We start from the raw sequence: 20,760 nt of genomic DNA, 5'->3' as shown, positions 1-20,760 counted from the left end.
AACTTTTGACTGCTAGTGTAGGTTATGCATGTATCGGTCTGATTCAGAGTTCTGGAACACATTTGATAATAATTACTGATTGGCAAGTACTTTGGTTGGCAAGGAAATATTTTTTTTTGTTTTGAAAGATGGAGCTCAGTTACTGTGAAAATATACATGAAGGCTGAAATCTTCTAAATATAAGTAGTAGTGAACCATTATACTGAGAGTAGAAGATTTAAAAAGAGAACAATATACTAAGAGTATTTAATAAAACAGTTGATGACATTATTGGCGTTCTGCGGAAGCAGCATTCTAGGAAAGAAAATGTAAAAGAAAAAAAAAATTAACTTTGGGACAAAATTTGGGACGTTATTGTGCATAATGTTATCTGGTTATACAGATTGGTAAACTCTTATTTGAATGAGAACTTACCTTAAGTCTGTCCATAATGCCTTGTTTGCTGAAAACCCCTCCTCCAAAGGCACGTAAAAGTTTCGGAGTAGGAGGTTTGTTTCCAAATAAAGCCAAGCCTTTCTTCTTTTCTTCTTCGACTTTGGCTGCAGCTGGACCCTTGGCTTTCATCAGTTTCCTATGAAAATGTGTTTGTCAGTATTTAAGATTTCACTGTTGCGTAGGACTGGGTATTGACATAGATTTACCGATTTGATTCCGATTTACAAGCTTCCGATTTGATTCCGATTCAATTCATATGGGCAGATTTCTGATACAATGTCCATTTTGCTTACATATCAAATACAGTTTTTCTCAGCTAATGCTCTTAATTATAAAGGAACCTTCTAGGCAACCCTTCTAGGTACAATTCGAAACAATTCATTTGACAAATTATATTTTATATTTAGTTTCTCATCAAAAAGGTCACATTTAAGCTTTTGAAAAATATTCAAATTCAATCTACTCCATCAAATAATGTCTTGAAATTGCATATTATGTTACATGTATGTTTGTTACATTTTTATTGTTTACTTGCATAATTTGTACTATTTACAATATTTACATTGACATGTAGAACACGTGCTTAATCGGTTCTGTCTCTTTAAGACTAGCGGTGTCAGCCAGTAAGCGCATAGCTATAACGAGAGAAGTTGTGCAAAGTTTGTGCACAAAAAATGTGTGATTCGAATTAAATGTTTAATTCTTTGCTGTTTTTAACCAACAAGTGATTATAACGAACAGAAATGATATTAAAAGAGACATTATTCAATGACAAATGGATCCGTGGATCTCTTCTTTGGACACACGCGGTGAAAGGACCTTTGTACTAGTAATGTCTTCTCCACTATACTACTCAATCACTGGTGAGTGAAATCCGAACATTTACAAGCCAGTGGGTAATCACAGACATGTTTAGTCGCATAGCGTGAGATTTGGTTGCACTTGCGAGTGATTTAGTTGCATTATAGAAGGTTGCCACATAATAGGCGGTGGGCCGAGTCCGTCTATCTCGTTTAGTTTTCGATTTGATAGTTACCCAGCAGCTGTCTGGCTAATTTTTTTTATTTGTCTGTATGAATAATTCACAAAAAGATTACCGATTGTTTCCAACGCCAATTGTTGCACATTAAAGTATAAAAATAGATTTAATTTAGCTAGCTGATCACAAGCGTTGGCGGAGTGAGATCCAATCAACGCTTGTGTTGTTACTTTGTTGAATTGATTTGGCCAATCACGTTATTCGTTGAACCGGCGTCGCGTGACTCGCGTCAGTCTGAAGCCAAATGAGTCTACAACCCAACCTGGAGAGCTTTTGGCTTGGTCATTGATATTTAAGCACAACTTTTCACCTCATAAATATTTTATTTGGAATAACTGTAATATTTTACACAAGAATAAATCTATATTTTTTCAGAATTGGTTAGATAAAGATATCTTGTTAGTCAGTCAATTAATCAATTCTCAAGGGCTGTTGTTTTCATATAAGGAATTTCTAAATCATTTTCAATTTCCTGTTTCTCCCAAAGAATTTTCAATAGTTATGGGTTCAATCCCATCAGGTGCTCTTGCTTTATTGAGAGGAACTCATTCTCTTCTTCCAGTCTGTCTGAGTTTGGTCAATACTCCTGTTGGCAAATTGTGCTTTGCTTCTCCCAATAAAAACAATAATAGATCAGTCCGTTCACTATTTCAGCAAGACATTGTTACTTTACCGCCTGTGACCGCTTATTGGAGTAATTTAGTTGGTAATATCTGTTGGAAAAAAGTATGGATGCTTCCACATCTCTTTTTCTTAACCAATAAAGTAAAAGAGATTTCTTTTAAAATAATTCATAAAAGCTACCCTGCAAATCACTATCTAAAAAAGTTCAAAAAGGATATTTCCTCCAGTTGCTCTTTCTGTGGCAACTCTGACGAAACCGTAGTTCATCTTTTTTGGTATTGTCCATTTACGAAAATGTTTTGGCAAGATGTTTTAGGATTTATTAGGTCTGAAATCTATAATGAATGTGTGTTGTATTGGAAGGATGTGGTCCTAGGCTTTGTTGATTATGATAAATCTAAAAAGGGTCATTTTTACGTAATTAATATGATCTTATTACTAGCAAAATTCCATATTCATAAATCTAAATATCTAAATGCCAAACCTCTCTTTCTTATATTTGTTAAAGAACTTGAAAAATATCTATTTTCAATTAAGTTGTCTGAGAACAAAAAAGCCTTAAAAACATTATCTGTTTGTAATTCTTTTCCTTTTTTCAGTGTCATGTCATTCTTATAATGTATCAATATGTTTAATTTATATCATTCCCACATTGTTATTTTTTATTTTATTTTTTTTATTTTTTTTTGGTGTTGTTTTTGTATTCTGTTATCTGTTATTATTTGTGTATTGTGTTAAGCATTAATAAAAAAAATACAAATAAAAAAAAAAACCCAACCTGGAGAGACCGGTGTGTCTCGGCAAGACAACGTCAAGGTAAGATTTGTTTTACAATGATTATACACCCCTATATCTTAATGCTTTTCATATAAGTTTTATTTAAGACTGCAAGCTATACTTCATCGTGAATATATGCGTTGTCGTTGATGAGAACGACATCAATCAGTAAAGCTAGGTCTAACGGTATGTTGCTTAGGCTAATCCAAATCATTCGGTACATACACAATGAACTAAGCAAAGTACGGGATAATTACGGGTAAATATTTAAATGGGAAGACAGTAGGAAATAATTTGACAGGTATGTCAAGGTTGGATTGGTTTATAGCAAGCTACCTAGGCTACAAGTAAGCTAGACTAATTATCAGCTAAAAAGAGTGCAAAGCAAAACAAAGAAATTATTTCAAATCAACTTTATAGTGGTAGTCATGGAGTCATATAAGCCATTTATGGTTGATTGTCACAGTTTATACAATGACACAATTCTGTGCATGGTAGCTTATGCTTTTTGCAAGTGCAGTTCCCTCCCACACATATTTTATTTAAAGATGGCTGTTTTTGAGCTATTTAACACAATTATTTGTGGTTAGAACTGCAGTAGTCTTGTCAAGCTCATTTAAGATGGTTAGCATCTTAATTCAAATGTTAAGATGTAAAATGTGATTTAAAATTATCTAGTAATGTGTGCTTTCTGTGTTTATTTATCTGAATATAATTCAGTTGTTTATCTAACACACAGACACGGACAGGACAACATCATATCTCTCCACACCCAAATGACTACAGAGGTGATCGTTGACAATCATCACATCAACAGCACCATGAACGGAGCAGGTCAAGATCACGGAGTTGCTTAGTATCCACATCACAGATGACCCATCTTGATCTATCGACACCACCAACAGAACCTGGCCAAGAAAGTCCAAAAACCTCTGCACTTCCTCCCACAGTTGAGGAAGGCTCATCTCCCACAAATCCATCCTCTTAACTTTCTATAGGGGAATCATAGAGAGCCTCTTCCTTCCACCCCCACCCTCCAATAACCTAAGGGCAGCTGATTGACTCTTGCACAAATACACTGGTAGTTTACACTATGATGCTGCTACATTGGTTTATTTTTTTATTTTTAAATTTGCTATGAACATTTGACCCCACTTACACACATATTGCACTGCCTTTTGCTACTTGTCATGTCATCCACTTGCACTGAAATACTATATTAATTAGGGATGAGTCACGATTTTCGAATATTCGATTAATTGATTTTATTATAGAATATTGAATAGGATGTGCTTGGGATGATTGTCTTTAAAAAATCCCCATGTTTTAGTTGTGGTTATAAGTTGCAATCCTAAATTCACATAATATTTTTATACATTTTATAAATATATTCTTAATATTTGTTGTTTTTGTTTCTATGTTTGAGCTTATATATCTCAATATTAATAACAGTCTGGTTAATTTTGAGTCTTGAAATGTAAACTCTCAAGGGTTGGCTTTCTAAATATATGTTGGTTATGTGTATATTCAGAATGACTTCTGAGCAGCAACCTTTTTATTTTGGGGATGTCATGAATGCATCACTTGCCGAAATTGGGGCTGACTAGTAAGGGGTTAACGTATATAAATGAAACGTTTTATATAAAAATTATACATTTGATACAAAACTTCACTGTTGTTAGCTGCATTTTCTATCTTATTACGTGCTCTTCTTATGTGTTCTTTGTTGGTGAAGAGCATGTAGCATTCTCTGTGAAATCCAACATTAGCCGGCACATCTTGGACGTCTTCGGAATTTAAGTTAAATGCCAATACGGCTTTTTCAGCTACTGTACTCTCTGTGGTTTGCAGGTTCACCCATAAATTTGTACATTGAACAATCTTTGCCCAACTTGTCTGGGAAAGGGGGGTTACAGGGCTTTTTACATTTGAGGCTAAATGGATAAAACACCTAATTTTTACCTCATTATTACTGAACTACAGAACAAAATTTACATTTTTAATGATTTACAGAAAAATTGTAATTTCGAGAACGCAGCTTCCTGGTCATCTGTGTTCATTATTTACATTGATTGTCAAGGAAACGGGAGGTTTTCTAACGTTATGATTAGTACTCCTGCTTATTTGCCGGTTTAAAAAAGTAAGAGTTTGTAAGGACATTTTGCATCAAATGTGCAAACAACAAAGATGGAAACAATGTCTGTAGTACTTATACGATTTTATTACATGACCTCATCAAAAAAAGACTTACACAGCTGTGAGGTAAGTATTAAATTCATAATTTCGAGGTCCAGCCCACCGCCTATAAAGTGAAAGATCGATCTTGAGATTTAAAAATCAATATCGAGATCTTTCAAACGAAGATTGCGACGAATCGGATATTCAATATTTTTACCCAGCCCTACTGTTGATAGCAATTCTTGGACAGTGTAGGTTATCAGAATTAAACCAAACTATCCAATATCAAGATCAGATCAAGACTAGACACCCCTGACATCCTGATCCAGTCCAAGACCTGTTAGTCCAAGAAACACTCTATTCAAGTTCTATTGTAATGAACTTGAATAGAGAAAATGTTGAACTTATTACAATATTTATTCTGCCAACCTGTGGTTGAGGTAATTAGCAACATTAGTACATTAGAAACATACTACAGTAAATATAAGCTAAGACACAGATAATGTCCAAATAATGCCGGTGAGAGGTTTCGAGATTCAAGTTTAAGACTCCAACTCTGCTAGTGACATTGCATTTGAGTTTATTGAGCTTTAAAGAGTAGACATACTGTGAAACTATGCACAAGGGCTTCTGGGAACACTACTGAGAGATGATTCAAATGAATCAGTTCTTGAACCGGTTCATAAAAATCGAATCGTTCCATTAAAACGAATCTCTGAATTAGTGTAGGTGCATGTGCATCTGTTATGAGGTTCAAGAGCTAATGTGACATCACTCACCGTCCCTTTCTGGCCAGTACTTTCTGGGACTCTGGGTAGTGGACCAGGATGTCATTCAGATCTTTCTTGTCCAGTACAAATAGGTTAGCGAATCCATGTGCTGCTACATTAGCCGTTCTTCTGTTTCCTCCATTGGCAGAAGACTGAAGCAGACTGGTGACAAATATGTATACCGAAATGTCAGTTCATACATCATACTGGTCATGTTTGTGGCTATGGAGTAGATTCTTATTTTGATAGCTTACCTGATCTCTCCGAACACACAGCCTGCCTTTAGTGTCACAAACACAATCTTATTGTCTGGCCCACCGATGACTTGCACCTCTCCTGCTTTAATGATGTACATTTCTTTGCCAATGTCACCCTGTAAATGGAGAGATAAAACTTTATGCTTTTCCTCATTCCTTTGTGAGATGTGTTTTCAGAAAAAGGGCAATATACCGTACGCTACCAGTCAAACATTTGGATACACTTGACTTAGTTTGCTTCACGTGATCTTTAAAATCTTCTGATCTAACAGATCATACTTACATGGTTAAAATTTGTGTTGTAGACAGATATAAACTGTGCAAAAGAAAAATTGCAATATATAGCCTAGTGTTTTAAACCCCAGATAGTGGAGGAAAATCAGCCAAATTGATTGATGATTCTTAAAACCTAAGACTCACTTTTTTACACACAAAGTCTCCTGGCAAGTACACAATGGACTTTAGTCTCAGTAACATGTCCACAAGCATCTGGTTGTCACAGCCCTGTGGGAAATCAGCACAGAACATTAGCACACAACTGATCATATACTGATCATTACATGTATCTTTCCCTCAGAGTGAATCAATCTCACCTTGAAAAGGTCAATCTTTTGGAAGGTGGCAAGGTTGATGTCCACAGCGATAGCCGTTCTCATGACTAAAGGCATCTGTTCCAGTAGCTCAGACTCATCTAAGGAAGTGGAAAAATCAATTCTGCAATGTGAATTACATCTTTAGGGGCCGTTCAGACATAACACGTTAATTGAGCCAAAAAAAAAGAAAGAGAAGGGTCTGTCAGCATCCTGCAAGACTACTACAAGACACGCCCACTACAAGTTACGCCCCTTCAAATAACCTGCAAAAGGCATGAGTCTTGGAACAGTTGTTCTGCAGCAACCCTACACCTATCACTACCCCTAACCACAAAGAATAAAAGTTTGTAAAATTATTAAACATACAACAACTTAAAAGTACAGCCATATCACTAGGTGGTGACAGTGAGGAGAAATGTGAAGAAAATGAAGAGAAGAAGCAGCTAGTGGTATGCTAAGCTAATAGGCTAACTGGTAAGCTTGTGAGAAATGTATAATTTCACCATTTATATCTTCTGTATAATATTATGATATGTGACATGATTTAAAATTTATTCTTTGTCACAGTTACAACATTGACACAATATGAATCATACAGAGACTGCGTAGGATTTAAAAAAATATTTTAGACAATAAAATTGCTTTATGATCCAAGGTGGCGTTACTTGGAGTGGGAGTGTAGTGTAGTGGGTGTTTCTTGCTGTCTTGTGAGACGCAGATAGACACACTTGGAAAAAATTTATATCCAAGATTTTCCAAGATTTGGATTGTTTTCTGGAGAACAACAGCCAGTTTAAGTGTTAGTTTGAGTTTGTTGGCTGAAGATTTTGGCTGTCATAACAACTTTAAGAAGTTAATGATATAAACATAACTAACTTAGAGCCATCACTTCATGTCATCTACCCACTCAAGTGAGGCACTGTCAAAAGACATGGTGGTCATGGTGACCCTGTAAGTATAAGCACTATCAAGCCTCATGTTTGCAGATATCTTGAGATGCAATTTATTTTATTTTTATTTGAAGCTCTTTGACTTGACATGGCTTCTAAGAAACGCAACGCACCTGCAGGTGATGTTGAAAAAACAGAGAAAATAAACAGTGCGAGTGCACTAAAACACGTTCTTGTTAAAGAGATAGTTCACCCAAAAATGAAAATTATCTCATCATTTACTCACCCTCATGCCATCCCAGATGTATGTGATTTACTTTCTTCTGCAGAACACAAATAAAGATTTTTAGAAGAATATTTAAGCTCTGTAGGACCTCACAATGTAATTGGATGGGTGCCAAAGTTGTGACGCTTCAAATAGCACATATGACTCCAGTGGTATTTTTGCTAGAAATACTTCTACCTACCCAGTATTGGGCATATGCATGAAGAATCTGAATCACCAAAAACAAAAGAAGAAGAAGTGAAGTGTCAAAGTTAAAGTGGAGATTGGCTGGGCACATTTTTTGACTTAAATATTGAACTTTTTCTCACCCACACCAATAATATCGCTTCAAGAGACATTGATTTAACCACTGGAGTCATATGGATCACTTATATGCTGACTTAAGTGATTTTTGGAGCTTCGAAATGTAGGCACCCATTCATTTGCATTGTATGGACCAAAAGAGCTGAGATATTCTTCTAAGAATCTTCATTTATGTTCTGCTGAAGAAAGAAAAAGTCATACACATCTGGAATGGCATGAGGGTGGGTAAATAATTAGATAATTTAAATGTTTGGGTGAACTATTCCTTTAACGGCCTTTAACAGAACGCAGGTTTCTTGAGACACACTTTTAAAAACTGACTAGTCATCTAAAAAATGCAGTACATAAACGCAAAGGACGTGCTACGTTTTTGATGTGAACAACCCCTTTTGTAGACGCTTTACTTTTTTTCTAGTAAAAAGATTAATTATAAAACTAGATTTACCCAGCATGCCCTGGGAATCCCAGGTATAGTTGTACCAGGTGCGCACTCTGCTTTGCACCAGCCTGGGGATGCGGTTGGTCACCATGTATGCCACACAAGCATCCATAGATGCCCGGAAGTAGGTCTGGCCTGCAGTTGCTGCTCCAATGACATCTCTCATCTGCAACATAAAAGTTTAATGCTAATGTTTCTGATAAAATAAACTTGCTTTACACCCTATTTTCCTAAATTTGAGCCTTGCTCCTACATACTGGAGTCCCATAACAATAAATAAACAGGATTCTTGTAGAGATGATAGGATCTATCATGAGATAGGAACTATCATGAGATTGGCTACTAGGGGTTAAAGAGGAGCTTTTTCATATTTACATCACATTGTGTACCTGTCCAATCAAACTTGAGAAGACAAAGACACCAATGAAAAAGTTTGTTAACTGAAACGTGATCTCAAAGACTGTGTGAGGCTCAGGTAGGCCACCAATGTTGATCAGGGTCCGTACAGCAAAATAGTAACAACGTAAGTACCTGTGAACAATAGATTGAGAGAAAGAAAAAAGGAATAAATATATCTGACAATTATAAAAATACATATTACAACATCACAACTTCAGACCTCATACAAGTGAGCAAAGCCAATGCCAAGAAAGAGAGTCAAACACAAAAGCAAAGAAAAAAGCTGCAAAACGTAATATTTAGCACAAAATAAAAATAGTTTTTTAAAAATGAAGCGCTTCAGGAGTAAAAGCTTTAGAGACAAAAGCTTTGGAGACAAAATGTCTACCTGGCCAAGAATGATGGACAAAAATAGGGCACCAAAAAAATAGTTGGTCATCTGAAAAATCTGACCAAATATGCTCTCAGGAAAAGGAAGTTCTGCGATCATCAGCAGGGATTTCTCCGCATAGAAGAAACAGCTCAGGTAGCTACGAGAATATGAAAACCCAAGAATCTGCTATTACTAAAATCTACATTTTGCAATTTTAAAGGAAATCATAATAACACTTCATTGTCCAGAAACAAACAAACACAAAAAAAACAATCTGGTAAAAAGCCATTTGTGTACTCAAATCTGTATTCTAATCGAAGGGTGGATTGAAGTACTGTACATACGCGTTGCCATGGCCGCTGTAGACCCATTTGGTCTGGCCTATGCCCTGGTAGTCCGACGCCACATAGTAAATACAGGCGTTGAGATGTAGGATGAATAGCAGGTATCCAATGGTACGAATTACTCTTAAAAAAAGAGCAATTGAGAAAACGTTTATCTCAGATTGTAATGGCAAATGATTGTAGCGACAGATCAATTCTTAACTAGGAAAGAACTTGTTACATACCTCCAGATATAGGCTTTAGTCATGATACCTTCAAGACGATCACTGAACTCAAAAAAGCCCTCAAACTTCAGAAAAAAAGAAAATATGAACAAAACATTTATATGCAAATGGTTATTGCATATTCACAAGGATAATGAGATCATAACCAATCACTGCTCCTGTAAAAACAAAAGCCTTCCGGAGTTGCAATGCTCATTACCTTCATTAAACGATTTACCCTGAAGACAGACCGGAATCCAAATGGGATATATAACAGATCCAGAGGCAGGACGGATAGTACATCACTCTGAAATGATAGGAAATACTTAATGGATGCATAATGTCTTCTTATGGGGATGGATTGTTATTTTGAAGATGAAAAAGCAGCTAAAATATCTGATTGAGATACCTGAAATCTCGCAGACTCCCGATATTTCTTCTTAATTACAACTCTGTCATACTGAGAGAAATGATCAAATTAGAAATAGTTCCATTATCCATAATATGACACTGCTTTTACAACAGAAATGTAGCAGAAATGCGCAGATTGTATATTTTTCAAGCACTTATATTAATTCTTCCATACAAAAATTGGTGTTATTCGAGCTGTAAAGTTTTCTGAATGTTCTTTTTAGCAGTAGGTTCTAATGCCAATGTCAAAAGCCTTGCATTACATAGTGTCACAGACGCAGGCGATAAATGTAAAGTTGTATGGAACCTGGAACATTTCTTTAAATAAAACAATTGCTGTGTGATTTTCATACATATACCTCAACATATTTGTCTATAAGGTAGTGTGAAAAAGAAAGAAAAAGAAAGAAATAGTATCAATATTGTTTTAGAGGGATTATAGAGGGCGTTTTCTTACTATGATGTCTCCCCCCCTACAGAACTGTAGTCGTGCCTGGAAAATGATTATGTCGAGGATATAGATGGTGTCGGCGATGATGTCCAAGGTAAACCACATTGAATTGTACTGTGGGTTATGATATGGAAAGGCCATACGGACTGGTATGAACCATAGGTTATAGTTGAAGGCAATGGTCACAAAGCTTAGCCAAGCTATATACCTGCGGTCTAGTGAAAATCACATGACAAGAGCAGAAAAAGAAGGCTTTAGATAGACATAGTGGATGTTTATTAGTAAATCTGAAAATGTATGGTTGCAACACTCTGTCTTTTGCCTACAATATATTAAGAATAGTGGGACCTATAGTATGTGTTTTTTTAAACCTGGAAATAAACAAAGTTTTAGGATTTTGTTTTAAAGGGACTGTAAACCCAAAAATTTAAATTCTCTCATAATTTACTCACACTCATGCCAACCCAGATGAGTATGACTTTCTTTCTTCTGCAGAATACAAACAAAGATTTTTAGAAGAATATTTCATCTCTGTATATCCATACAATGCAATACAATGCTGGTGGCCAGAGCTTTGAAGGTCAAAGAACCCCATAGAGGCAGCATGAAAGTAATCCATACAACCCCAGTGGATTAATCCATATCTTCAGATGCAATATGATCAGTGTGGGTGAGAAACAGAACAATAGTTTAGTCCTTTTTAACTATAAATTCTCCTCCTTGCTCAGTAGGTGGCGATATGCAAAAAAATAAGTGTATTGCCAAAAATTCAGAGAGCTGAGATATTCTTCTAAAAACCTTTGCTTGTTATCTGCAGAAGAAAGAAAGTCATGCACATCGGGGATGGCATGAGGGCGAGTAAATGATAAGAGAATTAAAATTTTTGGGTGAACTATCCCTTTAAGAAATTCTAAAATTCTCTTCAGATTTTTTAAATCAACTTTTCACTAAAATTTGTGCGCAGATAATATACTTTATAATGCAACATTGTGTATTAAATGACAAAAATGCAAAACAGAAGTATTTTCACAACTGGTCTCAGACTTTTGGAACTCAATGTACAGTGCATTTCGATTCTGGTAAAAGTCTAACCTGTGAACGGGTCGATGGAGTTGCCAAGCCTTTTGTCCATTCTGTCCTCTATGGGCTTCAGCAGGTAATCAACACAGGTGCATGCATATTTTGCAAATATGTTCCCAGACTCTTTGGGTGGCTCATCTTTCTTCTTCTCATCTTTCATTTCCCCTGGCTTCTCCCCTGCTTTCTGAGCCTCTTCCTCTTTTTTCTTCTTCTCTTCCTCCTCTTTCTTTTTCTTTTCCTCATCCTCTTTCTTTTTCCTTTCCTGTTCCTCTTTCTTTTTCCTCTGCTCTTCCTCTTTTCTTTTAATCTCCTCCTCTTCCTTACGTTTCCTCTCCTCCACTATCCTCGGGTAGTCTTGTTTTCTAAAGACAGGTGCTAGATCAACCACAATATCTGTTAATACCTGAAGATGAGCAGAGCAAGGTCATGAACTTTTGTTTAATTAATGTGTACTAACAATGTATATGCTGTAAAAAATTTTTTAACATTTGTTAAAAATGTATTATATCATTAATTAATAAATCATCAATAGTAAATATATTTGGAATGTTAAACAGAATTCACTATGCTTTTATTACACTACTTGTCATATTCGTATGGCATCTCTTTTGATGGGCTACAAGGTTATATAAAGTCATTTTGCAGAGTACTCACTGACTGGTGGACTGCGCTCTGGAGAGGATGCATAGGGGTCAATGACCTTTTCTTTATACAGTTCAGTCCGTTCCCGCAAGCGTTTAACAATATCAGTGAGCAGAGCATCTGAAAACTTGTTTATCACGATGGGCCGGGGTGGAGGTGGAGGGGCCTCCTCACTATAATTATTTAAAAGACAATCATGAAAAGAAGGAATTAAAACATTAGAAACTATCATTGGTATTATTTTCACAGACTAAAATGGCACTTGAAAATATTTAGTTTTGCTTTCAGTAGGGGCATTTTTGTTAAAGCACTTATTTTTGATTTTCGCTACAGAATTGTGTTTTGATTGACCTGTAAAGTTTTTGTGGTACTATTGGCAGATGCACATGTAAACAGTCCCTTTCAGGTAATCTTGCACATGTTGTGTGAAAGTTACAGTGTTTACTAGTGATGGCGGCTTTACATGGTCAAAAAGAAAAAGTCAGAGAAACAATTATAAGAGTTTGTACATCAATAATAATTCAATCACCTTAATTCAACTGCAGCATATGACATGTTGCATGCATAATGAATAATATCTACGGTAACTATTTTGAAAATCTATTATTTGTATTACAATATAATAAAATATTAATCAACGATTAATCAACTTATCAGATGTCAGATCTTGCCATATGTTCTCGCCATATATACTACAGTATATAATTAATATTATAGAATAGAATCCTTTATTTTACTCACACATTATACACGCAGTTTTTTGCATATATACAGTAAAACTTATTTCACATATCCCAGCTAAGCTGGGGTCAGAGTGCAGGGTCAGCCATGATATGGCACCCCTGGAGCAGATAGGCTTAAGGGCCTTGCTCAAGGGCCCAACAGTGGCATCTTGAACCCCCAACCTTCTGGTCAGCAACCCTGAGCCTCAACTGCTGAGTACTTTGTCTTGTAATAAAAAAAAAAATCAGATCATTGATTTTCAAAATAGTTACCCAGGATATTTCACCATTTATTTTCTACATAGTATAATAATAATAATAATAATAATAATAATAATAATAATAAATAATATATATATATGGTTCATTGAGTAATGATAGTATGCCATTCCAAACTCAACAACAGCAAGGTACTCTAAAATGCGGTCGATTGTGACTGTCATCAATTCCAACTAAAAACCCACCCCACAGTATAAACCCACCCCAACACTGATTGACAGTTGTCTGTGTAGGGCATCGGAAATGCAAGTGCAAAGGGAATTGCGATTCAGCCCATAGACTGATTCAGGGATATCTACATCGTCTTGAGCAAGCCAGAGTTCCGAGTTTCTGAACAAGCTTCTTTGGGCAGATGACTGATGACACTTGGCACACTACAGTCCCACTAGCGGAGCTCAAACCCACCGGATGGTCTGTCTTAACTTGTCTACCAGATTTCTGGCTCTGGTGAAGAGAGGCTTTGCAAACAATTGTCTACATAGAAGCATCTCTATATAGAGTACCTTACATCATCCTCTTTATCCAGACTATGAGTGATGACATGGTGTTGCAGGGCATAGGTGTCTTTCTATATCTCACCATACAAATCTCAAAAGGGAAGGATCTTCAGGGAGCAAATGGATCTGGTGAAACATGCCATTAATGTCCCCACTAATGGCAATGGTATGTTCTCAAAACCTTAACAACACTCATAGGAGTGAAGGTCAAAGAGTAGGTCCAGGCAGCAGCCTCTCGTTGAGATTCAGACCCTGGTATTTGTAAGAGCAGTTGAATACAATGTGGTTTTTATTGTTGTGTGTCACCATGTGGTGTGGGATGTACCATGATTCTCCATCTTGTGTCATCTCTTGTGGACTAAGACTCTTGACAATTCCAGCCTGAGCTAACTTCTGAATTTCAGCATTGTATGCTTGTGCTCGCTCTGGATCTTTAGCAAGGCACCTTTCAGTATTTCTCAGGCTGGGCATCACCATTTCCTTTGAAGTTTGGAAGTGAAGCATATCTTTCCGCCTGGGCAGGGGAGTGGTGTAGCATAGGGTTAGGTTCCATCCACATCAATGCATAATAAGTGCCACTTGGTCTTATCTAGACCTGATGACATGTTTCTCATTCCTGAATGGGAGTACATCAATAGCCATAGTTTCTCAACATTTTTGAAGAGATCTGACACTTGAGGAATGGTCGATGTCAATACGCACTGCTGTTGACAGATTAACTGCTCAGTAAACCTTGTCAAACCTTGTAGAGTCCATCCCAGCTTGGTCTTAACAGCTGCAGGTCCTCCAGGTTGTCCCAACCTCACTGAATTGATGGGAGTAGTTATTATGGGTGGTCAGCACCAATGAGGATTAAAGACTGTGCCTCCTCAAATGCTTGGATAGGAAGCCCCACAAGATGTCTGTAGTTTTCAGTTTTTCCATAGGGTAAGAATGAACTAGATGGCCTGGCCCCAGTGATGAGGAAGGTGTAATTTGGCTTATCCACTGGGGAAATTTGGATTGACACTGTTATTGATATTGTATAACATTGAGTGTTACATTTTATGCCTATAAAAACATGGATGGGAGGCTACCATATTATTGTATGTACATACTCCATAATGTTTACATTGCAAAGCCATTGAAATAATAATTAAATGCTGCCCTGCTGGTTACCTGGTTTTAGCTGGCCTTAGCTGGTCTAAGCTGGTCAATCTGATCAAAGATGGTCAGGGTGGTCTTAGTTGGTCAGGCTGTTCTTAGCTGGTCAGGGTGGTCTTAGCTCGTCAGGGTGGTCTTAGCTGGTCTCCCAGCCTGACCAGCTAAAAAGTGTTCAGACCCACTCTGAAACCTGCTAATTTACCAGCCTGGCTAGGCTGGGTGACCAGCTAAACCCAGCCAACCATCTTAAGCTGGTTTTATCTGGACTTTTCAGCAGGGGTCAGCAACATTTTTGACATGAAGTGAGATTTTTTAATCCCCTGTAAATCCCTGTACCTCCTCCAAAAAGAAAGAAAATACAGACAGATGATAGACAGACAGACAGAACCTGTCCATGCAGAATAAAACAACTTTTATGAGGTTACTATAATGGAGTCTTCATCTCATGTGAGAGATCGATTTTATACATATATTTTAAAATGATTGTTGATTTCATTGAGTAAACATTTGTAATGAGGAAAACAATGACTGAGTACACCTTGTATTGTGTTGATTTGCGAGTCACCATCTCAAAATAAGCGGATTTTCTGTTATTTATAGGAGCTTTTCATACAATGTGTGTACTGTACATGAGCCAAGCTGCTATCTGAGGTAAAATTGTTGATCCAAATTTGGTTGATATGTGCTGACCTCTGCTGGTGGTACTGCCACATTACAACATCATGAGTGTCGATGCAAATGAAACTTACATGCTGCATTATTGTACTACATCTTTCAAACAGACAGAAAGACATACACACACACACAAACAAAATAAAACACAGTCCACTAGAGATGATACTGAATGTGAATAACTTTGATGATAATATCCATTATAAAAACCACTGTGGGTTGCTCACTGATTGGATGTCAGTTTTACATTTCCCTTTCTTTGTAATATTTGTTTCTTTCCTTAAAATTAAGTAGCTCCAGTCCAGAAATCGTCTTAGGTCAAACACACTGCAAATCTTGTAATCTCCTCTCAGCTCCTTGCCTCATAATCTTCCAGCTCTCTGTTAGACAGTCATGGATCTTATGTTTACACACTGTAATACTCACATGCTACACTGTGGACAACTGCGTGTCCCTTCAAAAACAATGAGACTAGTTCATTAAGTTGCCTTATTAATAATACACTGTACATAAAAGACGGGTCCTTGTGGTTTATCTAGACTCAAATGCTTCTCAGCACTAACAAGCAATAATATAAAGTCAACATGGACCCTATTTATACTTCCTTATTACAAGTTCCTGGTCTTACTGTGAAGGATTCATTAATGCACATTATTCCAAATGAAAAAAAATGCTTGGCTTTGTCATTTAAAGACCACTTCTCGCAATCCAATCAATTCCTGTTGGATAAAATCATTATATTGTCAATTGTATATTGCTGATGTAATGTATAGTCACATTACAGCAGGGTTGTCGATAAAATTCTTTAAGCCCGGGACAACATTTTAATTGTCTGGTCCCCTCTTCCTCTGGCCCAATTAGTAAGCTATTCCATACAGTACGTTTGTGTGACACCATGGTGCCAGGACAACATTTTGGTTTTCCCTTCTTACAATGGCCCTGCATTAAATACACCTGTTGGGTTGTGAAAACCGTTTCATGTTGATTTGAACATGACAACATTTTTGAAAATGTTAAAACCAATGACCTAAACTCTTAAATTAAATGTGTGATTTTAACTTGTCCATCGAGACCAACCTGATCCCATATAAATTACATGACTGTGGCAACATTTTTGCAAAATGATATACCGTTGTCCCTACAATTTATTGGTTCAGTTCTAAGGCCACTGTGTGGCGCTAATAGACATTTATATGTTTTCCAAAACTCTATCAAGTTTTAAATCAACAAAACTGACCTCTCTACCCTAAACATTAAAACTAAACCTAACTGATTGTATTATAAAAGCAGATATCAGATGAAAAATGCAGTTGCTACAACTACGTTATATTGTGGTGCTTCTTGAAACTTATTGTTTTTGCATGGTAAGCTACTGCGCAATTTGAACGCACTTGAACAAGTTTGCAAATGTAGTTATTAGGGTTAGGTAAATATATAAATTACTCGATGCAGCACAGTCTTCATTTGAACGATCTCAATATCAATTCTTGAATCACAAGATCGATCTTTTACTTTATGTGCAACCCTCCACTAAAATGATCACTCGCATTTGCAACCAGATTTCGCGCTATGTGACTTAATGTGTATATTTAGCAACTGGCTGGTAAATGTTTCGATTTCACTCACCAGTCAATGAATTGTGTATTATAGCGGTGGAGTATTCAGCAGCGAGATGCTTTAACTGAGTGTTGAGAGTAAAAGTGGTTCTGTGTATGTGTGTCCAAAGAAGAGATCCACGCAACTGATTTGTCTATAAATAATGTCTCTTTTACTACCCTTTCTCTTCTCTAGAGTCTTTTGTTGACCCAAAACAACAACAAAAAAACAACAACATTTAATTCTAATCAGGCATAGCACAAGTGAGATAAGGTCATTAGAGTCTCTCTCATTGGGTGTTATAATGTGTTTCCTTAAAGAGACAGTACTGTTTTTTTGTAAGTGTTCAACAAATCAACTTAAATACATGTTAATAGTTCAAATTGTGCAATTAAACAATAAACATGTAACAAAATATAATATATGAAATATAATATCATTTTTATTGATTACATACATTGATTTGTTCATTTTTATAAAACAAAAATTTGACCAAAATGATTAATGAATGACTAATAAAATATCATTAGAAACATTTATATTTTCATATTGTACCTTGTTAGACGGTCCCCTGTATAATTAACAGCATTAGCTGGGGGAGATCGATATTGAATCGAATAGAATCGAAATCAGAATCGAAACGAGGGTTTGTGAATCGGAATGGAATTGGGAAATCTGTATCAATACCCAGCCCTATTGGTTATGTATGCAAATGTTAAAAAGTATCGCCTTACACGTCATGCACTATAGATAAAGTGTTTACTTATCATTAGATATTATTGTGTGGGGGACAGGGTGAAAAGTAAGTATTTATGAAATGATAATCTGCCATTTTACGATTTGTGTAAAAGGGTGATAAAAGTCATTGTTTATTTAACTAGGAACGAGGCACATAAAAAAAAATAATAGGTATGGTAACCAGGTTGACCGAGACACATAATACTTTCTATAAGATCTGTTTTACCCTTCAGCAGGTGGCTGGCCATTAGCTGGGGCTGCAGGCTTCTCCTCTGGTTTGGGGGCCGGTGCTGGGGTCGCAGCCGGGGCTGGAGCTGGAGTTGGAGCTGGAGTTGGAGCTGGAGCTGGGGCTGGAGCCGGGGCTGGGGCTATGGAGAAAATAGAACCATTAGCTGGGGCTGCAGGCTTCTCCTCTGGTTTGGGGGCTGGTGCTGGGGTCGCATTGTAAGTGTAACAATCACTTACAATGATTGTTTTCCTGCATGGTTTTTATAAACACTGTCCTTGCTGAGTCAAGAGTCAGTGCACAGATGGAGCAGTGACCCCTGAAGCTGCTTAATGACTAGTCATATGTGCTGTTGAACTTACAATGATTGTTAATGCAGAGAAACCTGTTAGAGACAATACAAATCTATTTAAAATGCCTCTCATCTGGAAAATATCTTGCACAGGTGCTTACTGAAAGAATTATGCTAAAATTCACAGGATAATTACAATGATAACGGATGACTCACCGGCGGCTTTTTCATCTTTCTTGTCTCCATTTTCTTTGTCAGCAGGCTTTTCCTCCTACCGGTTGCAAAGTTAATCATTATTCCAGGTTAGATTAGCTATTATAAAAGCATTCTTATAATTCTCAAATCATTCATTATTCATAAATACTGTAGATTTTTGAGCTAAATTTGTTGATTCTAAATTATTATCAAGCACCCTGTTACGAACGCCGGTGAAGGCGCCTCCTCAACCGGCCACCTGAGATCGGTTTCACCCGAGTACTGACCATTAGACTACAATTCCCATAAACCCACATACCTGGCGTGATTACGCTCCAGCTGACTGTCATTAACTTCACACTACTTAAACAGTGTTTGCATGTTCATTCATTGCGAAGTCTTGTTTTGCTTCGGCTGCATTTCTGAGCGTTTATCCTTGTTTATTCCTGATTCTCTGTGTTTTGACCCTTATCTGATTATACCGTCTAAGTCTGTCTGCCGCCTGCCTTTACTGAGTTTACGCCTGTCCCTCTACCATTGATAATTACTGCCTGCCCTGATTCCTTACCTGTCTGACCACGATTCTGCCTACCTGTACATTCCTGTTTGCCTGCCAATTACCTTCACCTGTACTGACATTGCTTACCTTAATAAATCGCTGATGGATCCCAACCAACCTGAGTCTGCATTACACACCCATATTTTTATTTAAAATTTTTACGAGATGTAAATATATACACAGCCAAAATCCAATCAAATGTTTACAAAGATAAACTCAACTTTATATAAATTATAAAGTGTAAAATAAACAACAAAACTGTAGCATTTGTAAACCTTAGAAGGAAAAGCTATTGATTCAAAAAGCCTTTAAAAATAATATGCGTATATACATGTATTATGATTCACTTTGCACTTCTATAGTGTTTGCAGCCTTTTTAAAACACCAGATATAGGAATATAGGAATAGCAATTATGATTGACAACACATTTTTAGAATTCAAATAATTTGACTCTGAATTTGAATTTTAAATATAATGTAAACAGAACACTGTTGCTCCCTTGCAGGATGTTTTGGATAATAGCAATAATGTAAATGTAAAGAAACATAATGTATCTCTGTGCATTGCAAGCCTGTTGTTTTACCTTGGCAGGTGCAGGAGCCGAGGCTGGTGCAGGTGGTGGGGCTGAGGTAGAGGCTGTGGTGGGACCCAGAGTGGGACCTCCAATGAGCTTCTTTAGCTTGCTGAACATGGCTCTGTTGCTGTGAGTATCTGACGAGATCTTTACTGAGTTTATCCTTCTTGTGTGCCCACAGCTCCAGTCCTCCTAATATTACTGCCTGATGCAATTAGCACTTTTAGACCACTAATACTAAGGAAGTGCGCTGAGGCCACAACTCATCACACATGGTGTCTGCTGTATACAGATAGGGTTTGAAACCATACTTACAGCCACAAATTGCATTATAAATTGTATGTTATTGTTATTCAATGTTAAATTAAGCTTGTACAGTCAAACAAAACAGACAATTCAAACTTTAAATATATAGGCTGTATTTTGATTCATAGTATTGTTTTATGTGGTTTGCAGCCTTTTAAAATAATCATACCACTCTAGGATTATCAGCAAATTGTCATAGAGCTGTGAGCAGATTTCACTGGTGGACCTGTGAGCTGTTCTGCTGGATTAGTTTGGCTCATATGGAGCAGTGGACCACTTACTTAATTAAATCTTATGAGCTTTTTGTTCAGCTGAGGGGATTTACTGTTGTGGTTTCACAGAGAACAGGCGAGGCTAGCATGACTTTGATCTTACAGGCCTTCCATTTCTTTATTCTGCACATTGTGTTTGACCTTTTTTAAATTCAAAATAGACCCATATTAAGTTAACATAACCCTCTGCATGT

At 36.8% G+C, this 20,760-nt stretch overlaps 1 protein-coding gene across 1 annotated transcript; it reads right to left on the bottom strand.

Moving 5' to 3' along the window:
• LOC127634108 (cyclic nucleotide-gated cation channel beta-3) lies at nt 1–20,105 on the bottom strand. The gene is made up of 18 exons (XM_052113515.1): nt 19,998–20,105; nt 18,876–18,930; nt 18,368–18,509; nt 12,507–12,667; nt 11,865–12,227; nt 10,779–10,987; nt 10,320–10,370; nt 10,131–10,217; nt 9,932–9,996; nt 9,708–9,830; nt 9,379–9,520; nt 8,598–8,757; nt 6,674–6,771; nt 6,501–6,584; nt 6,078–6,196; nt 5,833–5,985; nt 415–571; nt 1–294 (listed from the first exon to the last, which is right to left on the bottom strand). The coding sequence occupies exons 1-18, from the start codon at nt 20,103–20,105 to the stop codon at nt 268–270; spliced, it is 2,304 nt and encodes a 767-aa protein (XP_051969475.1). The 3' UTR covers nt 1–267.
• Nucleotides 20,106–20,760: the final 655 nt, after the last annotated feature.

The sequence above is a fragment of the Xyrauchen texanus genome, chromosome 41 (assembly GCF_025860055.1).
Source record: "Xyrauchen texanus isolate HMW12.3.18 chromosome 41, RBS_HiC_50CHRs, whole genome shotgun sequence".
Taxonomy (NCBI): Eukaryota; Metazoa; Chordata; class Actinopteri; order Cypriniformes; family Catostomidae; genus Xyrauchen; species Xyrauchen texanus.
This window is presented reverse-complemented; position numbering and strand designations above follow the sequence as displayed.

Excerpts from the sequence above, each read along its gene's own strand:
- LOC127634108 (XM_052113515.1), bottom strand. The coding sequence starts at position 20,105 with ATGTTCAGCAAGCTAAAGAAGCTCATTGGAGGTCCCACTCTGGGTCCC. Across the intron at positions 10,218-10,319 it reads GGGAGTCTGCGAGATTTCAG|AGTGATGTACTATCCGTCCT; the intron begins GTATCTCAATCA and ends CTATCATTTCAG. Across the intron at positions 6,772-8,597 it reads GGATTCCCAGGGCATGCTGG|ATGAGTCTGAGCTACTGGAA; the intron begins GTAAATCTAGTT and ends CCACTTCCTTAG.